Below are 18,255 nucleotides of genomic sequence, written 5' to 3' on the forward strand. Positions count from 1 at the left end.
TCCAGGCACCAATGCAGAGGAAAACCAACCTGCACCTCGAAGGACTTCAGGGACAGTGAGACCCATATCTAGAGTGGCCCATCTGTCCTGTTTGATCCTCTTGTGCTGAAACAATGACAAGGAGTGAGTCTCTGACCGTCACGCCATGACACCTCAAAGTGCCCCTGCACCTGGGCCCCACAGCCCGAGACCAAGGAAGACAACAGTGCCAATGGTTTCCTGAGACCCCCAGAAGCTGAGCCCACCCTTGGGTTTGATCAGACTGGTCCCCCAATGGCCGCCTGCAGCCTCTTTCTGCAGGAATATAGAACTGCAAGGTTCTTCAGCAACACGACCCGACGCCTCAGAACACCACTGCACATGAGTCCCACAGCCTGAGTTTGATTGGACTCATGGTGTCCCTGCATGCCCAAGACCCTTAAGACCTGAACCCCTCTTTTGGTTCAGCCGGACTGGTCATGAAGTCCCTACTTGCAGCTTCTTTTTCCCAGGACCATTTCCCATTAAAGTGAATGGGACACCCAATACTGTAATGCACCTCTGCTCCCGGACGCCCCAGTGCCTCTCGAAGAGAACTCTTGATGCTGCCTCGGTCCTTGTCCCTTACTCACCTTAACTCCTGATGACTAGTCCTGTAGGTCATTGCTAAGTGCCCAATTGCAATGCCCATAGAATAACATAATCACTTTAAAGATACAATCCAGTGAATTTTTCAAGACTTTCAAAATCACTATCTTGAAAAGTGCTTTCCTGATTACGATGATCTTGGTGTCTAACTTAATATAAAAATTGGTGTTATTTTTATAAATTGGTGCCAGATTTCTATATTGAGTGTGTGTCTCGCGTACTGACTGCATGTGCAAGACTATCCTCTGATAAGCCTAACTGCCCGCCCACACTACTACAAAAGAGCTTTCATGGTTATTATTTATCCCCTGTCAGCCAAATGGGCCTCCCTGGGCTATCTGCATAGTGTCCCCTTACACTGGTACACTACATAGATAGCCAGCTTCCTACAAAGGCATTTTTCAAAATGTTTGGAAAATAAATGAAACAAAAAATATGTTCCTTTCGTTTTTCTATATGCAACTTGCTGTATCTGTATTTATATGCCGTAGCTTGAGCTCTTCTGTGACAGTGTTCACAGACCATTAATCTTGGCAACATTAGAATTGAAAATTAGCTTCACAGTGAATATGAAATGTTTTGGAGCACAGCTTTCAGGCAGGAAAAGGGATTTCTTAACTTCTCACAAAAACAGTTTCTGTGAACAAAGAGTAACAAAGCTATATATATCTATATATATATGTCTCTGCTTTGGATTCCCTCTACCACCAACCCCCTACACCTGGTGCTTAGTTTGTAAATAAGAGTGCTGGTGCCAAAAGTTGTGCTCAAAAGCCTGCTGCAGGTGCAGTTAAGAATATTAAACATCGGCACGCCAAATACCAAGACTGCTGGTCTTACACCAGCACATGTCTCTTTAATACACTACCAAACACTCCCTGTCCTTTTATCTTACTCTTGCTGGGTCCTGCTTTCTCCCTTTGTGATGGTTTTTGCACCTTTCTCTTATTCTGTCTTTCTGATTTGTGTGTTGTCCCTCTCTTGCTCTTGGTAAATACCTAATGCGAAAAAATAAATGCAAGCCCCCACAAATAAGTGCTGGTGGCCTCAGCAGCAACCACTATCTCAAATTAAGCACTGCCCACACCAGTCCTTTTAGGCATCAGGGTGGCAGTGTCCTCTGTCACGGGCCAGCTCAGGCTTCACTCAACTGAATTCTACTCTAGCCTCATAGCAAATGCACGGGCAGGATAGGGGCCTCTAAAGGTCAATAGGAAATATGCATTTTCAAAGCATATATGTCAGCAGTGGTTCTGTTGTTTACCATATCTAAATATGTGCTTATGCTCAGTATGACTAGCGGAATCCAGTAATACATATTAGGACACTTTGAAAAATCGTGTATAAATCATAGTTTTAAACACAGATTTTCATTGTAAGGACACCGGAACATAAGCATGTCAACCAAGATATCAAGGCAGATGCAGACAATATTATTTATGAAAAATGTACAGGCATAGCTTCATGGGTGCTATGCGTCCAACAAATAAGGAGGTCTGTATAAACTACAGGGACCACTCAACCGTAACCAATTAACTGCAGGAAAGAACATCAACAAAACAGGAGTGTTTATTCTTCATTAGGAGAATAGTGAAAATATTATGATTTTAAATACATCTACAACTCCAGTAACTAGTTACTCTCCCAAAATAGATTGGGTCAGTCATACATAAACAATACTAAGGGCCTTATTACGAGTCTGGTGGTCAACAGACTGCCAGACTCGCAGTGGCAGTTGGACCGCCACAGTTGTGGCGGTTCGACCACCACCTTACCATCCTGACGGGATAATGGCAGTGCAGGTTGTAATCAGCCAGGGCGGCGCTGAAGTCAGCGAAGCCCTGTTCATTACAACCTTGTTCTCAACCAGCCTTTTCATAGCAGTTCCACTGCCATGAAAAGATTGGTGGAGAACAAGTGCTCTGCAGACAGTGGGCATTTGGAGGGTGCTGGTGCCCTTTGCGTGCAGTGGACAATGCTGTTGCACCTTTCCCCTGAGCTGACGGGCGGGAACCTTGGTTCCCACCCGTTAGCCCAGTGGGAAAGTCATAATAGGGCCGGTGGGAAGACCGCCACCTCGACGGTGATCTCCTCACCTTGGGTCTGGTGGCCGGCTTTGCTGACCGCCAAACTCATAATCAGACCCTAAGAGTGGTGTTGCTGGAGGGGAGGACATTTTATGCTTCTGTTCTAATGTTTTCTTAATTTGCTTTAACAGCATGCACAGCTGCATGTGATTTGCTGAGCATTCACCATCCTGATAATCCCAAGAACTCTGCTTTAACCCTTCATTTTGTACGCATTCACTGCACTAGTGGCACCTTGTGTTTATGTGGATTCAGCCTGCATTTCGATCTCTCAGCCTTTTTTAATGCATCTTCCTTCAGGATTCCAACCACGTCATTGCTCTTCGGAGTTACATCACAGATGATAAGAGCCTTCTACACTTCAAAAAAGGTGACATCATCAAGCTTCTTCCCATAGATGGACTTCAGCCAGGTAAGATGTGGCTAGCCTTGTGCTAAAGAAAAGGGAATATGGGATTAGTGGTGTGTAGGCCTGAAGATCAATGATAAATTTAGAGAACATTACCCGTTTTTAAATAAGGGAACCCTAAAACGCTGGTTAGTTTGGAAATGTATTGAGAAATCCTACAGATCACTCGCACTCTGCATGGAGTGAAACAATGGTTGTGGTTAGAGCATTTGTTCATGCTCCAAAGACATTTCTCATCTAATATTTTAAATAGTTCGAGGAGACCCAGGGCATCAGAAAACTTTTAAAAGAACAATTTGAGAGGAGCCAGGAAGGGTTGTTTTTAAACGTGTACAATAAGACTCGATTGGAATCATAGTCCTAAGAGGGGATCATCATTTGAGCGAGAATGGAAGCTTGAGCCCAAATTAGGATACTGGGAGTTGGGTGTTGCACCTACAAGTTTCTCTCTACATTAAAACAACTTGTAAAACTCAGCACAATTTATGTAGCAAAAGTACGCATCAATCTGTGTTTTTGCACGTCTAAAAGGGGAAAATATTGCACATTACTGCTTATCACCTTTCTGATATGGTGAACTTGAAATAGTAGGCTAGCAATGCACATAGCGAGAACTTCACTGTGCCCTATTGGTATAGACCAGGTAAGGTATTACCCCGTTAGATTCTTATGGGCCTCATAATGAGGCTCTGGGTGCTGGGGTAATAGGCAGAAATTCACTTTGACGATTCACTCCACATAGAAGCACGTAGTTAAGGAGAACACTTTAAGCTTTCATTCCGCCTCTATCTTCCTCCTGTCATGAAAGCGTGGCTCCCTTAACAAGACGGAGACACATGTCACCTATGTTTAGGGAAGAGCTTGCTAATCTACCTTTGTACAAATCATAGCAAATGCACTGTATGAGCAAATACTGGTCGGTTCATTGTCTGCACAGATCCTCATTCACCTAGGGCTTACACAAATCAAGGCTAATTTACGACATGCACAAATGTTGGGTAACCCATAGTATGTGCAAATCTGTTTGAATCATAAAGTTTATGGAAATTCTTGTATTGCTAAATCAGAGAAAATTTATGTTCAGATTCTGAAGGGTTAATTCTTTCCTCATAGTCACAACTTTGACAGCACAAAGAGTTTTTATTTAGTTTGGTCTTTAAAATTGCTCAGGCCAAGAGAATAGTTTATCTATAGGGTCTGATATTGACTATTACTAAAATAACTGGAGGTGTGTGATTGCTGTGCCCCTGCATATCTATTGTAGCATTAAATAATGTCGCGAGAATACAATGCTGTTAGAGACATTTATACTCTTTAGACCGTGTTGCCCTACGTTTTTTCTGTAACAAGTACCACTACATACAGGTCCACCACCACAGCACAACTACAACAGCGTTACAACTTTACAGTCCCTCACACAAAGCTATGGATATAATGTTTATAAACAGCCAAAGCAAGCCATCAGCTATGGAAGACTTCCTCCAGCATTTGCCAGGAGAAACTAAGTACTGTGTTACATGCCTCCTCTTTGTGCTCCTGAACATTTACTGTAGCACTAACCAGTACAAATGTAATATAGAACTGTACACATCTAGCAAACTTGAGAGGCATTAGGTAAAGTGGAGCAGGAGAGAAGGCCACAAGTGTGGATAAGCAGACCTGGAACATGTGTGTATATTCTCCTCAAAAAGATGAGGGTAGAAGGGTTGTTCAGACTCTGCTCAGTCTGTAGGTGGGTCAGGCTGAGGTTACATGTGACAGTAATGACAAAGCTTGCGTTGATGTGCTGAGTATTTTGGTTGCTCAAAGAAGGTGCAGGTATGAGTGGGAATGCTTTTGTGGGCAGTTAGACTGCTCTACAGAATTTCAAGTGACTAGTCACAGTGCAGCCTGTCCCACCGCTGGATGTTCAGAATGGACTCTGTATTTTCTGAGATAAAAAAACCTTACAATATCTTAATCTTCAAGGAAGCACCCTCTTCAGACAGCATGAGAGGCTTGTTAAATGAAAGAAGACCATATCCTCCCACTGCAAAGTTAGCACATCCGCTGTTAACACTTCATTGCCATGCTAGCCTTCTTTGAAAACTCTTTTGCTGAAGTTTCGGCTGCTGTTCTCCTCTGACAGGTTGGCAGTTTGGTTCCATTGGTGGCCGCTCTGGACTTTTCCCTTCCAACATAGTCCAGTCTGCTGCAGCCCCCGATTACTTCAGCCTTCAGATGAACCGGAAAGAGGAGTACAGAAAGAGTATGCTGGAGCCTCCTGCGCAGAGGAATGGGCCATCACCTGTACAGACCTCAACAGAATCACCCTTGTTGAAGACCTTGAGGAATGAGGTACAGTGTCTTAAACAGGGCTGAGAAGAATGTGAGGTACATGATGCAGGTCTAACAGGGGCAGACACTCCGCTGTGCATCTCGAGATAGTCTTTGCACTAGAAACTCTTGGGACTGATAAATGTGTGGGTGAGCCCCCCAAGGAAAGAGATAGTCCTGTAAAGACATTTTAAATACTCAATTGCAGTTGGAGAATGTGACACAAAGGAAACAGAATTCCCAGAAATAACAAAGGATTAAGTAAAATGCATAGTTGTGAGATGAAATTCCTGTTGACTGAAAGGTGCTATAATTGAACTTAATGTGGGTGGGAAATTGAGCAGGTGAAAGATGAATGCCTGTGGTTTAGGGTTTTACTGGGAACCCACTGAATATTCAAGATGCCCACAACAAATATGTATGACACCAATTTGCATATAATACATTTCATTTGAGATTACTTGCAGGTTAGCGGATCCTTCTGAAAATTCAATTGAATTTTAAAGTTCAATGGCTCCATGATCCCAGCACTACTGTACTATTAAGATTCAGGGATCTACTCAGACAGGTAAACTTGCATGTGATTAAATATACATGTGTAAGTTTACTCTGGCACCTTTGAGTAACTTTACAATTTTTGGCTATTTACCATTTCGGAGTGTAAAGTCACTCAACACTGTAGATTTACATGTCCCCATCCCATGAAATAGGGAGCGGAGTCAGGGTAGGTCGCTCCCCCTGCCGCTGCAGCTCCACCAGCCCAGGCTCCTGAAACCTCCAAGCAAGTCCTGCGAAAATACAGTAAGTACTCCCCCCGCCCAGCCCCTCGCCCTGCCCTGCGAGGGAAACATCCTTTTTTACGACTTTTTTTTTACGAAGGTCGTGGTTAACGAAAGCGCAACAATGCTTTTTTTAACCACGACTTCGGTTTTTTGTGCCTTAACTACGTATGTTCTGAACAACGAACATGCGTGGTTAAGGTACAAAGAAGGGACTTGGCGAAGGTAAGTGGTGGGTTTAGGTTTTGGGGAGGGGGTGGGGGGTCAGGGGGTTTTAGGTTTTTGGGTGGGGTTGGGGGGGTGGGGCGTTTTTGGTTTTGGGGAGTGGGTGGGGGGTCAGGAGGTTTTAGGTTTTGGGGTGGGGTTGGGGGGGTGGGGCGTTTTTGGTTTTGGGGAGAGGGTGGGGGGTCAGGGGGTTTTAGGTTTTGGGGTGGGGTTGGGGGGGTGGGTCGTTTTTGGTTTTGGGGAGTGGGTGGGGGGTCAGGGGGTTTTAGGTTTTAGGGTGGGGTTGGGGGGTGGGGCGTTTTTGGTTTTGGGGAGTGGGTGGGGGGTCAGGGGGTTTTAGGTTTTGGGGTGGGGTTGGGGGGGTGGGGCGTTTTTGGTTTTGGGTAGTGGGTGGGGGTTTTAGGTCTTGGGGTGGGGTTGGGGGGGTGGGGCGTTTTTGATTTTGGGGAGTGGGTGGGGGGTCAAGGGGTTTTAGGTTTTGGGGTGGGGTTGGGGGGTGGGGCGTTTTTGGTTTTGGGGAGTGGGTGGGGGGTCAGGGGGTTTTAGGTTTTGGGGTGGGGTTGGGGGGGTGGGGTGAGGGATGTAGGGTGAATGGTGCCTATTGCTAATGATTTTATCAGGAATGCCTTTACAACGAAATATCGTTGTTAAGGCATTCGTGGTAAAATCATTAGTAGTAGCAACGAGGTCGGTGTTCCGACCTCATTGTTAAGGCAGTAGTTTTTTTTGCAGTCGTTGTTTCGTCGTATATTCGCCCCGCGCTACTCACCTCTTCTCCTGCTTCTTTCTTCATCTTTGGTCTTCTTCTGTGTTCTTCATCTGTATTCTTCATCTGTGTTCTTCTTTCTTCCCTGCACCCCGCCCTGCGTGTTCTTTCTTCTTTCTTCATCTGTGTTCTTCATCTGTGTTCTTCTTTCTTCCCTGCACCCCGTCCTGCGTGTTCTCTCTTCTTCTTTGTCCTTCTTCTGTGTTCTTCATCTGTATTCTTCATCTGTGTTCTTCTTCTGTGTACTTCATCTGTGTTCTTCTTCTGTGTACTTCATCTGTGTTTCTTCCTTCTCTTCTGCACCGCGACCTGCGTGTGCTTTCTTCTTTCTTCATCTGTGTTCTTCATCTGTGTTCTTCGTATCCTCTGCTTCTCAGGTCTCTCCTCTTCTGCCTGACTCCTCTTCCTTAACTCTTCGCTCCTCTTCTTCTTTACCTTTCTCCTTGGCTCTTCTCTCTTCTGCTCTTCTGCTCCTGACTCCTCGCTCCTCTTCTTCTTTACCTTTCTTCTTGGCTCTTCTCTCTTCTGTTCTTCTGCTCCTGACTACTTGCTCCTCTTCTTCTTTACCTTCTTCTTGGCTCTTCTCTCTTCTGTTCTTCTGCTCCTGACTCCTTGCTCCTCTTCTTCTTTACCTTCTTCTTGGCTCTTCTCTCTTCTGTTCTTCTGCTCCTGACTCTTCTCTCTGTCCTTCCTTACTCCCCTCCACCTCTGTAACCCCTCCTTCCCTATCTTCCTATCTTTCTTCCTTACTCCCGCCACCTTTAAACCCCCTCCCCTATCTTTTCTCCCCTCCCCTCTACCTGACCCCCCACCCTCCGCTTTCCCGCCGCCACCTCCTGCTCGCCCCCGCCCCCCCTGCTCCCATTCGTCGCCCCCCTCCTGCCCCCAGCTGACCCCTCCTCCCCCCCCTCTTATGGCGGCCGCTGCGCGACAGAGTTAGCGACCCTTGACCCAAGGGTAGGTCGCTCCCCCTGCCGCTGCAGCTCCACCAGCCCAGGCTCCTGAAACCTCTAAGCAAGTCCTGCGAAAATACAGTAAGTACTCCCCCCGCCCAGCCCCTCGCCCTGCCCCGCGCTACTCACCTCTTCTCCTGCTTCTTTCTTCATCTTTGGTCTTCTTCTGTGTTCTTCATCTGTATTCTTCATCTGTGTTCTTCTTTCTTCCCTGCACCCCGTCCTGCGTGTTCTTTCTTCTTTCTTCATCTGTGTTCTTCATCTGTGTTCTTCTTTCTTCCCTGCACCCCGTCCTGTGTGTTCTCTCTTCTTCTTTGTCCTTCTTCTGTGTTCTTCATCTGTATTCTTCATCTGTGTTCTTCTTCTGTGTACTTCATCTGTGTTCTTCTTCTGTGTACTTCATCTGTGTTTCTTCCTTCTCTTCTGCACCGCGACCTGCGTGTGCTTTCTTCTTTCTTCATCTGTGTTCTTCGTATCCTCTGCTTCTCAGGTCTCTCCTCTTCTGCCTGTCTCCTCTTCCTTGACTCTTCGCTCGTCTTCTTCTTTACCTTTCTCCTTGGCTCTTCTCTCTTCTGCTCTTCTGCTCCTGACTCCTCGCTCCTCTTCTTCTTGACCTTTCTTCTTGGCTCTTCTCTCTTCTGTTCTTCTGCTCCTGACTCCTTGCTCCTCTTCTTCTTTACCTTCTTCTTGGCTCTTCTCTCTTCTGTTCTTCTGCTCCTGACACTTCTCTCTGTCCTTACTTACTCCCCTCCACCACTGTGACCCCCCTCCCCTATCTTCCTATCTTTCTTCCTTACTCCCCGCCACCTTTACCCCCCTCCCCTATCTTTTCTCCCCTCCCGCTACCTGACCCCCCCCACCCTCCGCTTTCCCGCCGCCACCTCCTGCTCGCCCCCGCCCCTCCTGCTCCCATTCGTCGCCCCCCTCCCACCCCTGCCCCCAGCTGACCCCTCCTCCCCACACACCCAGCTGACCCCTCCTCCCCACCTCCTCCCTCTTATGGCGGCCGCTGCGTGACAGAGTTAGAGACCCTTGACCCAAGGGTAGGTCGCTCCCCCTGCCGCTGCAGCTCCACCAGCCCAGGCTCCTGAAACCTCCAAGCAAGTCCTGCGAAAATACAGTAAGTACTCCCCCCGCCCAGCCCCTCGCCCTGCCCCGCGCTACTCACCTCTTCTCCTGCTTCTTTCTTCATCTTTGGTCTTCTTCTGTGTTCTTCATCTGTATTCTTCATCTGTGTTCTTCTTTCTTCCCTGCACCCCGTCCTGTGTGTTCTCTCTTCATGTTTGGTCTTCTTCTGTGTTCTTCATCTGTATTCTTCATCTGTGTTCTTCTTCTGTGTACTTCATCTGTGTTCTTCTTCTGTGTACTTCATCTGTGTTTCTTCCTTTTCTTCTGCACCGCGACTTGCGTGTGCTTTCTTCTTTCTTCATCTGTGTTCTTCATCTGTGTTTCTTCCTTTTCTTCTGCACCGCGACTTGCGTGTGCTTTCTTCTTTCTTCATCTGTGTTCTTCATCTGTGTTCTTCGTATCCTCTGCTTCTCAGGTCTCTCCTCTTCTGCCTGACTCCTCTTCCTTGACTCTTCGCTCCTCTTCTTCTTTACCTTTCTCCTTGGCTCTTCTCTCTTCTGCTCTTCTGCTCCTGACTCTTCGCTCCTCTTCTTCTTTACCTTTCTTCTTGGCTCTTCTCTCTTCTGTTCTTCTGCTCCTGACTCCTTGCTCCTCTTCTTCTTTAGCTTCTTCGTGGCTCTTCTCTCTTCTGTTCTTCTGCTCCTGACTCCTTGCTCCTCTTCTTCTTTACCTTCTTCTTGGCTCTTCTCTCTTCTGTTCTTCTGCTCCTGACTCTTCTCTCTGTCCTTCCTTACTCCCCTCCACCTCTGTAACCCCCCCTCCCCTATCTTCCTATCTTTCTTCCTTACTCCCCGCCACCTTTAACCCCCCCTCCCCTATCTTTTCTCCCCTCCCCTCTACCTGACCCCCCCACCCTCCGCTTTCCCGCCGCCACTTCCTGCTCGCCCCCGCCCCCCCTGCTCCCATTCGTCGCCCCCCTCCCGCCCCCAGCTGACCCCTCCTCCCCCCCTCCTCCCTCTCATGGCGGCTGCTGCGCGACAGAGTTAGCGACCCTTGACCCAAGGGTAGGTCGCTCCCCCTGCCGCTGCAGCTCCACCAGCCCAGGCTCCTGAAACCTCCAAGCAAGTCCTGCGAAAATACAGTAAGTACTCCCCCTGCCCAGCCCCTCGTCCTGCCCCGCGCTACTCACCTCTTCTCCTGCTTCTTTCTTCATCTTTGGTCTTCTTCTGTGTTGTTCATCTGTATTCTTCATCTGTGTTCTTCTTCTGTGTACTTCATCTGTGTTCTTCTTCTGTGTACTTCATCTGTGTTTCTTCCTTCTCTTCTGCACCGCGACCTGCGTGTGCTTTCTTCTTTCTTCATCTGTGTTCTTCGTATCCTCTGCTTCTCAGGTCTCTCCTCTTCTGCCTGACTCCTCTTCCTTGACTCTTCGCTCCTCTTCTTCTTTACCTTTCTCCTTGGCTCTTCTCTCTTCTGCTCTTCTGCTCCTGACTCCTCGCTCCTCTTCTTCTTTACCTTTCTTCTTGGCTCTTCTCTCTTCTGTTCTTCTGCTCCTGACTCCTTGCTCCTCTTCTTCTTTACCTTCTTCTTGGCTCTTCTCTCTTCTGTTCTTCTGCTCCTGACTCCTTGCTCCTCTTCTTCTTTACCTTCTTCTTGGCTCTTCTCTCTTCTGTTCTTCTGCTCCTGACACTTCTCTCCGTCCTTACTTACTCCCCTCCACCACTGTGACCCCCCTCCCCTATCTTCCTATCTTTCTTCCTTACTCCCGCCACCTTTACCACCCTCCCCTATCTTTTCTCCCCTCCCGCTACCTGACCCCCCCACCCTCCGCTTTCCCGCCGCCACCTCCTGCTCGCCCCCGCCCCTCCTGCTCCCATTCGTCGCCCCCCTCCCGCCCCCGCCCCCAGCTGACCCCTCCTCCCCACACCCCCAGCTGACCCCTCCTCCCCACCTCCTCCCTCTTATGGCGGCTGCTGCGCGACAGATTTAGAGACCCTTGACCCAAGGGTAGGTCGCTCCCCCTGCCGCTGCTGCTCCACCAGCCCAGGCTCCTGAAACCTCCAAGCAAGTCCTGCGAAAATACAGTAAGTACTCCCCCCGCCCAGCCCCTCGCCCTGCCCCGCGCTACTCACCTCTTCTCCTGCTTCTTTCTTCATCTTTGGTCTTCTTCTGTGTTCTTCATCTGTATTCTTCATCTGTGTTCTTCTTTCTTCCCTGCACCCCGTCCTGCGTGTTCTCTCTTCATGTTTGGTCTTCTTCTGTGTTCTTCATCTGTATTCTTCATCTGTGTTCTTCTTCTGTGTACTTCATCTGTGTTCTTCTTCTGTGTACTTCATCTGTGTTTCTTCCTTCTCTTCTGCACCGCGACTTGCGTGTGCTTTCTTCTTTCTTCATCTGTGTTCTTCATCTGTGTTCTTCGCATTCTCTGCGTCTCAGGTCTCTCCTCTTCTGCCTGACTCCTCTTCCTTGACTCTTCGCTCCTCTTCTTCTTTACCTTTCTCCTTGGCTCTTCTCTCTTCTGCTCTTCTGCTCCTGACTCCTCGCTCCTCTTCTTCTTTACCTTTCTTCTTGGCTCTTCTCTCTTCTGTTCTTCTGCTCCTGACTCCTTGCTCCTCTTCTTCTTTTCCTTCTTCGTGGCTCTTCTCTCTTCTGTTCTTCTGCTCCTGACTCTTCTCTCTGTCCTTCCTTACTCCCCTCCACCTCTGTAACCCCCCCTCCCCTATCTTCCTATCTTTCTTCCTTACTCCCCGCCACCTTTAACCCCCCCTCCCCTATCTTTTCTCCCCTCCCCTCTACCTGACCCCCCCACCCTCCGCTTTCCCGCCACCACTTCCTGCTCGCCCCCGCCCCCCCTGCTCCCATTCGTCGCCCCCTTCCCACCCCCCACCCCCAGCTGACCCCTCCTCCCCCCCTCCTCCCTCTTATGGCGGCCGCTGCGCGACAGAGTTAGCGACCCTTGACCCAAGGGTAGGTCGCTCCCCCTGCCGCTGCAGCTCCACCAGCCCAGGCTCCTGAAACCTCCAAGCAAGTCCTGCGAAAATACAGTAAGTACTCCCCCTGCCCAGCCCCTCGCCCTGCCCCGCGCTACTCACCTCTTCTCCTGCTTCTTTCTTCATATTTGGTCTTCTTCTGTGTCCTTCTTCTGTGTTCTTCATCTGTATTCTTCATCTGTGTTCTTCTTCTGTGCACTTCATCTGTGTTCTTCTTCTGTGTACCTCATTTGTGTTTCTTCCTTCTCTTCTGCACCGCGACCTGCGTGTGCTTTCTTCTTTCTTCATCTGTGTTCTTCATCTGTGTTCTTCGTATCCTCTGCTTCTCAGGTCTCTCCTCTTCTGCCTGACTCCTCTTCCTTGACTCTTCGCTCCTCTTCTTCTTTACCTTTCTCCTTGGCTCTTCTCTCTTCTGCTCTTCTGCTCCTGACTCCTCGCTCCTCTTCTTCTTTACCTTTCTTCTTGGCTCTTCTCTCTTCTGTTCTTCTGCTCCTGACTCCTTGCTCCTCTTCTTCTTTACCTTCTTCTTGGCTCTTCTCTCTTCTGTTCTTCTGCTCCTGACTCTTCTCTCTGTCCTTCCTTACTCCCCTCCACCTCTGTGACCCCCCTCCCCTATCTTCCTATCTTTCTTCCTTACTCCCCACCACCTTTTAACCCCCCCCCTCCCCTATCTTTTCTCCCCTCCCCTCTACCTGACCCCCCCACCCTCCGCTTTCCCGCCGCCACCTCCTGCTCGCCCCCGCCCCCCCTGCTCCCATTCGTCACCCCCCTCCCACCCCCTGCCCCCAGCTGACCCCTCCTCCCCGCCTCCTCCCTCTTATGGCTGCTGCTGCGCGACAGAGTTAGCGACCCTTGACCCAAGGGTAGGTCGCTCCCCCTGCCGCTGCAGCTCCACCAGCCCAGGCTCCTGAAACCTCCAAGCAAGTCCTGCGAAAATACAGTAAGTACTCCCCCCGCCCAGTCCCTCGCCCTGCCCCGCGCTACTCACCTCTTCTCCTGCTTCTTTCTTCATCTTTGGTCTTCTTCTGTGTTCTTCATCTGTATTCTTCATCTGTGTTCTTCTTTCTTCCCTTCACCCCGTCCTGCGTGTTCTTTCTTCTTTCTTCATCTGTGTTCTTCATCTGTGTTCTTCTTTCTTCCCTGCACCCCGTCCTGCGTGTTCTCTCTTCTTCTTTGTCCTTCTTCTGTGTTCTTCATCTGTATTCTTCATCTGTGTTCTTCTTCTATGTACTTCATCTGTGTTCTTCTTCTGTGTACTTCATCTGTGTTTCTTCCTTCTCTTCTGCACCGCGACCTGCGTGTGCTTTCTTCTTTCTTCATCTATGTTCTTCATCTGTGTTCTTCGTATCCTCTGCTTCTCAGGTCTCTCCTCTTCTGCCTGACTCCTCTTCCTTGACTCTTCGCTCCTCTTCTTTACCTTTCTCCTTGGCTCTTCTCTCTTCTGCTCTTCTGCTCCTGACTCCTCGCTCCTCTTCTTCTTTACCTTTCTTCTTGGCTCTTCTCTCTTCTGTTCTTCTGCTCCTGACTCCTTGCTCCTCTTCTTCTTTAGCTTCTTCGTGGCTCTTCTCTCTTCTGTTCTTCTGCTCCTGACTCCTTGCTCCTCTTCTTCTTTACCTTCTTCTTGGCTCTTCTCTCTTCTGTTCTTCTGCTCCTGACTCTGCTCTCTGTCCTTCCTTACTCCCCTCCACCTCTGTAACCCCCCCTCCCCTATCTTCCTATCTTTCTTCCTTACTCCCCGCCACCTTTAACCCCCCCTCCCCTATCTTTTCTCCCCTCCCCTCTATCTGACCCCCCCACCCTCCGCTTTCCCGCCGCCACTTCCTGCTCGCCCCCGCCCCCCCCGCTCCCATTCGTCGCCCCCCTCCCGCCCCCAGCTGACCCCTCCTCCCCCCCTCCTCCCTCTCATGGCGGCCGCTGCGCGACAGAGTTAGCGACCCTTGACCCAAGGGTAGGTCGCTCCCCCTGCCGCTGCAGCTCCACCAGCCCAGGCTCCTGAAACCTCCAAGCAAGTCCTGCGAAAATACAGTAAGTACTCCCCCTGCCCAGCCCCTCGTCCTGCCCCGCGCTACTCACCTCTTCTCCTGCTTCTTTCTTCATCTTTGGTCTTCTTCTGTGTTCTTCATCTGTATTCTTCATCTGTGTTCTTCTTTCTTCCCTGCACCCCGTCCTGCGTGTTCTTTCTTCTTTCTTCATCTGTGTTCTTCATCTGTGTTCTTCTTTCTTCCCTGTACCCCGTCCTGCGTGTTCCCTCTTCTTCTGTGTCCTTCTTCTGTGTTCTTCATCTGTATTCTTCATCTGTGTTCTTCTTCTGTGTACTTCATCTGTGTTCTTCTTCTGTGTACCTCATCTGTGTTTCTTCCTTCTCTTCTGCACCGCGACCTGCGTGTGCTTTCTTCTTTCTTCATCTGTGTTCTTCATCTGTGTTCTTCGTATCCTCTGCTTCTCAGGTCTCTCCTCTTCTGCCTGACTCCTCTTCCTTGACTCTTCGCTCCTCTTCTTCTTTACCTTTCTCCTTGGCTCTTCTCTCTTCTGCTCTTCTGCTCCTGACTCCTCGCTCCTCTTCTTCTTTACCTTCTTCTTGGCTCTTCTCTCTTCTGTTCTTCTGCTCCTGACTCTTCTCTCTGTCCTTCCTTACTCCCCTCCACCTCTGTGACCCCCCCTCCCCTATCTTCCTATCTTTCTTCCTTACTCCCCACCACCTTTTAACCCCCCCTCCCCTATCTTTTCTCCCCTCCCCTCTACCTGACCCCCCACCCTCCGCTTTCCCGCCGCCACCTCCTGCTCGCCCCCGCCCCCCCTGCTCCCATTCGTCACCCCCCTCCCACCCCCTGACCCCAGCTGACCCTCCTCCCCGCCTCCTCCCTCTTATGGCGGCTGCTGCGCGACAGAGTTAGCGACCCTTGACCCAAGGGTAGGTCGCTCCCCCTGCCGCTGCAGCTCCACCAGCCCAGGCTCCTGAAACCTCCAAGCAAGTCCTGCGAAAATACAGTAAGTACTCCCCCCGCCCAGTCCCTCGCCCTGCCACGCGCTACTCACCTCTTCTCCTGCTTCTTTCTTCATCTTTGGTCTTCTTCTGTGTTCTTCATCTGTATTCTTCATCTGTGTTCTTCTTTCTTCCCTTCACCCCGTCCTGCGTGTTCTTTCTTCTTTCTTCATCTGTGTTCTTCTTTCTTCCCTGCACCCCGTCCTGCGTGTTCTCTCTTCTTCTTTGTCCTTCTTCTGTGTTCTTCATCTGTATTCTTCATCTGTGTTCTTCTTCTGTGTACTTCATCTGTGTTCTTCTTCTGTGTACTTCATCTGTGTTTCTTCCTTCTCTTCTGCACCGCGACCTGCGTGTGCTTTCTTCTTTCTTCATCTGTGTTCTTCATCTGTGTTCTTCGTATCCTCTGCTTCTCAGGTCTCTCCTCTTTTGCCTGACTCCTCTTCCTTGACTCTTCGCTCCTCTTCTTTACCTTTCTCCTTGGCTCTTCTCTCTTCTGCTCTTCTGCTCCTGACTCCTCGCTCCTCTTCTTCTTTACCTTTCTTCTTGGCTCTTCTCTCTTCTGTTCTTCTGCTCCTGACTCCTTGCGCCTCTTCTTCTTTACCTTCTTCTTGGCTCTTCTCTCTTCTGTTCTTCTGCTCCTGACTCCTTGCTCCTCTTCTTCTTTACCTTCTTCTTGGCTCTTCTCTCTTCTGTTCTTCTGCTCCTGACTCTTCTCTCTGTCCTTCCTTACTCCCCTCCACCTCTGTGACCCCCCTCCCCTATCTTCCTATCTTTCTTCCTTACTCCACGCCACCTTTTAACCCCCCTCCCCTATCTTTTCTCCCCTCCCCTCTACCTGACCCCCCCACCCTCCGCTTTCCCGCCGCCACCTCCTGCTCGCCCCCGCCCCCCCTGCTCCCATTCGTCACCCCCCCTCCCACCCCCCGCCCCCAGCTGACCCCTCCTCCCCGCCTCCTCCCTCTTATGGTGGCTGCTGCGCGACAGAGTTAGCGACCCTTGACCCAAGGGTAGGTCGCTCCCCCTGCCGCTGCAGCTCCACCAGCCCAGGCTCCTGAAACCTCCAAGCAAGTCCTGCGAAAATACAGTAAGTACTCCCCCCGCCCAGTCCCTCGCCCTGCCCCGCGCTACTCACCTCTTCTCCTGCTTCTTTCTTCATCTTTGGTCTTCTTCTGTGTTCTTCATCTGTATTCTTCATCTGTGTTCTTCTTTCTTCCCTTCACCCCGTCCTGCGTGTTCTTTCTTCTTTCTTCATCTGTGTTCTTCATCTGTGTTCTTCTTTCTTCCCTGCACCCCGTCCTGCGTGTTCTCTCTTCTTCTTTGTCCTTCTTCTGTGTTCTTCATCTGTATTCTTCATCTGTGTTCTTCTTCTGTGTACTTCATCTGTGTTCTTCTTCTGTGTACTTCATCTGTGTTTCTTCCTTCTCTTCTGCACCGCGACCTGCGTGTGCTTTCTTCTTTCTTCATCTGTGTTCTTCATCTGTGTTCTTCGTATCCTCTGCTTCTCAGGTCTCTCCTCTTCTGCCTGACTCCTCTTCCTTGACTCTTCGCTCCTCTTCTTCTTTACCTTTCTCCTTGGCTCTTCTCTCTTCTGCTCTTCTGCTCCTGACTCTTCTCTCTGTCCTTCCTTACTTCCCTCCACCTCTGTAACCCCCCCTCCCCTATCTTCCTATCTTTCTTCCTTACTCCCTGCCACCTTTAACCCCCCTCCCCTATCTTTTCTCCCCTCCCCTCTACCTGACCCCCCCACCCTCCGCTTTCCCGCCACCACCTCCTGCTCGCCCCCGCCCCCCCTGCTCCCATTCGTCGCCCCTCTCCCACCCCCCCGCCCCCAGCTGACCCCTCCTCCCTCTAATGGCGGCCGCGCCGCTGGTGCGCCAAAGGCGCACCAAAGGCAAGCCTGTCTGCGCCCGTCCACTCCTGGACCGCGCCCAGCGCCACGACCCCTGGGTCCAGCACTCCCAAACCCCGCAGCACCGCTACGACCCCATCACCCTCCACGCCCTCAACCCGGGGCGCTCCAGTACCTGCTTCCAAGCCAACCCGAAACGTACCCACGGACCCTTCGTATGTCACACCTGCAAACTCACCTTCCACTGCGAAACCACCACGCCCGCCAGCCCACGCGCCAACAACCACCTCAAATGCATCCTAATCAACGCACGCTCCGTCCACAAGCACACCGCTGAACTATGGGTCTTCCTGGACTCCACCGCACCGGACGTCGCCTTCATCACTGAGACCTGGATGAACGCCTCCTCGGCCCCGACATCGCCATAGCCATCCCCGACGGCTACAAGATTTCCAGGAGAGACCGCACCAACCAAGTAGGTGGAGGAATCGCCATCGTCTTCAAGGACTTCATCAACGTCACCACCTCCACCAAAGACACCCCCCTCGCCGCCGAACACCTGCACTTCCAGATCCACACCGACCCCAGGACCACCCTAAGAGGATCTCTCATCTACCGACCCCCTGGACCACGCGCCCTCTTCAGCGACTCTATCACTGACTTCATCTCCCCGCACGCCCTTGCCTCGCCGGACTACATCCTCCTCGGTGACCTCAACTTCCACCTGGAACAGAACAACGACCCCAACACCACCGCCCAGCTCGACAACCTCGCCAGCCTCGGTCTCAAGCAACTGGTGAACACCCCCACCCACATCGCCGGACACACGCTCAAGCCCATCTTCTCCGCCAGCAACCACGTATCTTTCAGCCACTCCTCCGCGATACACTGGACCGACCACAGATGTGTCCATTTCACCTTCCGACGCGAGACTCGCCACCTCCGCACACAACCCATCCCACGACGTCAGTGGAACAAAATCCCTGCGGAACAGCTTTTCTCCACTCAGCGACAACCAACCCACCTTCTCCACCGACCCCAACGACGCAGCCCTCAGCCTCATGCATTGGATCACCAACTGCGCAGACAACCTCGCTCCCCTCAGACGCCTCCCAAGACAGACCAACACCAAAAAACCTCTCTGGTTCACTGATACCCTCAAGGAATAAAAAAAAAACTGCTGCACCCTCGAGAAAGCCTGGC

The 18,255-nt window shown here is 50.5% G+C and overlaps 1 protein-coding gene across 1 annotated transcript in view; it reads left to right on the top strand.

The window, feature by feature from the left end:
- LOC138246014 (unconventional myosin-XVB-like) overlaps positions 1–18,255 on the top strand; it is a 794,810-nt gene that overhangs the window by 487,434 nt on the left and 289,121 nt on the right. The window contains exons 27-28 of the mRNA XM_069200161.1: positions 3,015–3,126; positions 5,252–5,460. Of these exons, the coding sequence (XP_069056262.1) occupies positions 3,015–3,126; positions 5,252–5,460 (321 nt within the window). The remainder of the gene's footprint in view (positions 1–3,014; positions 3,127–5,251; positions 5,461–18,255) is intronic.

Source organism: Pleurodeles waltl, chromosome 7 (genome assembly GCF_031143425.1).
Source record: "Pleurodeles waltl isolate 20211129_DDA chromosome 7, aPleWal1.hap1.20221129, whole genome shotgun sequence".
Classification (NCBI taxonomy): Eukaryota; Metazoa; Chordata; class Amphibia; order Caudata; family Salamandridae; genus Pleurodeles; species Pleurodeles waltl.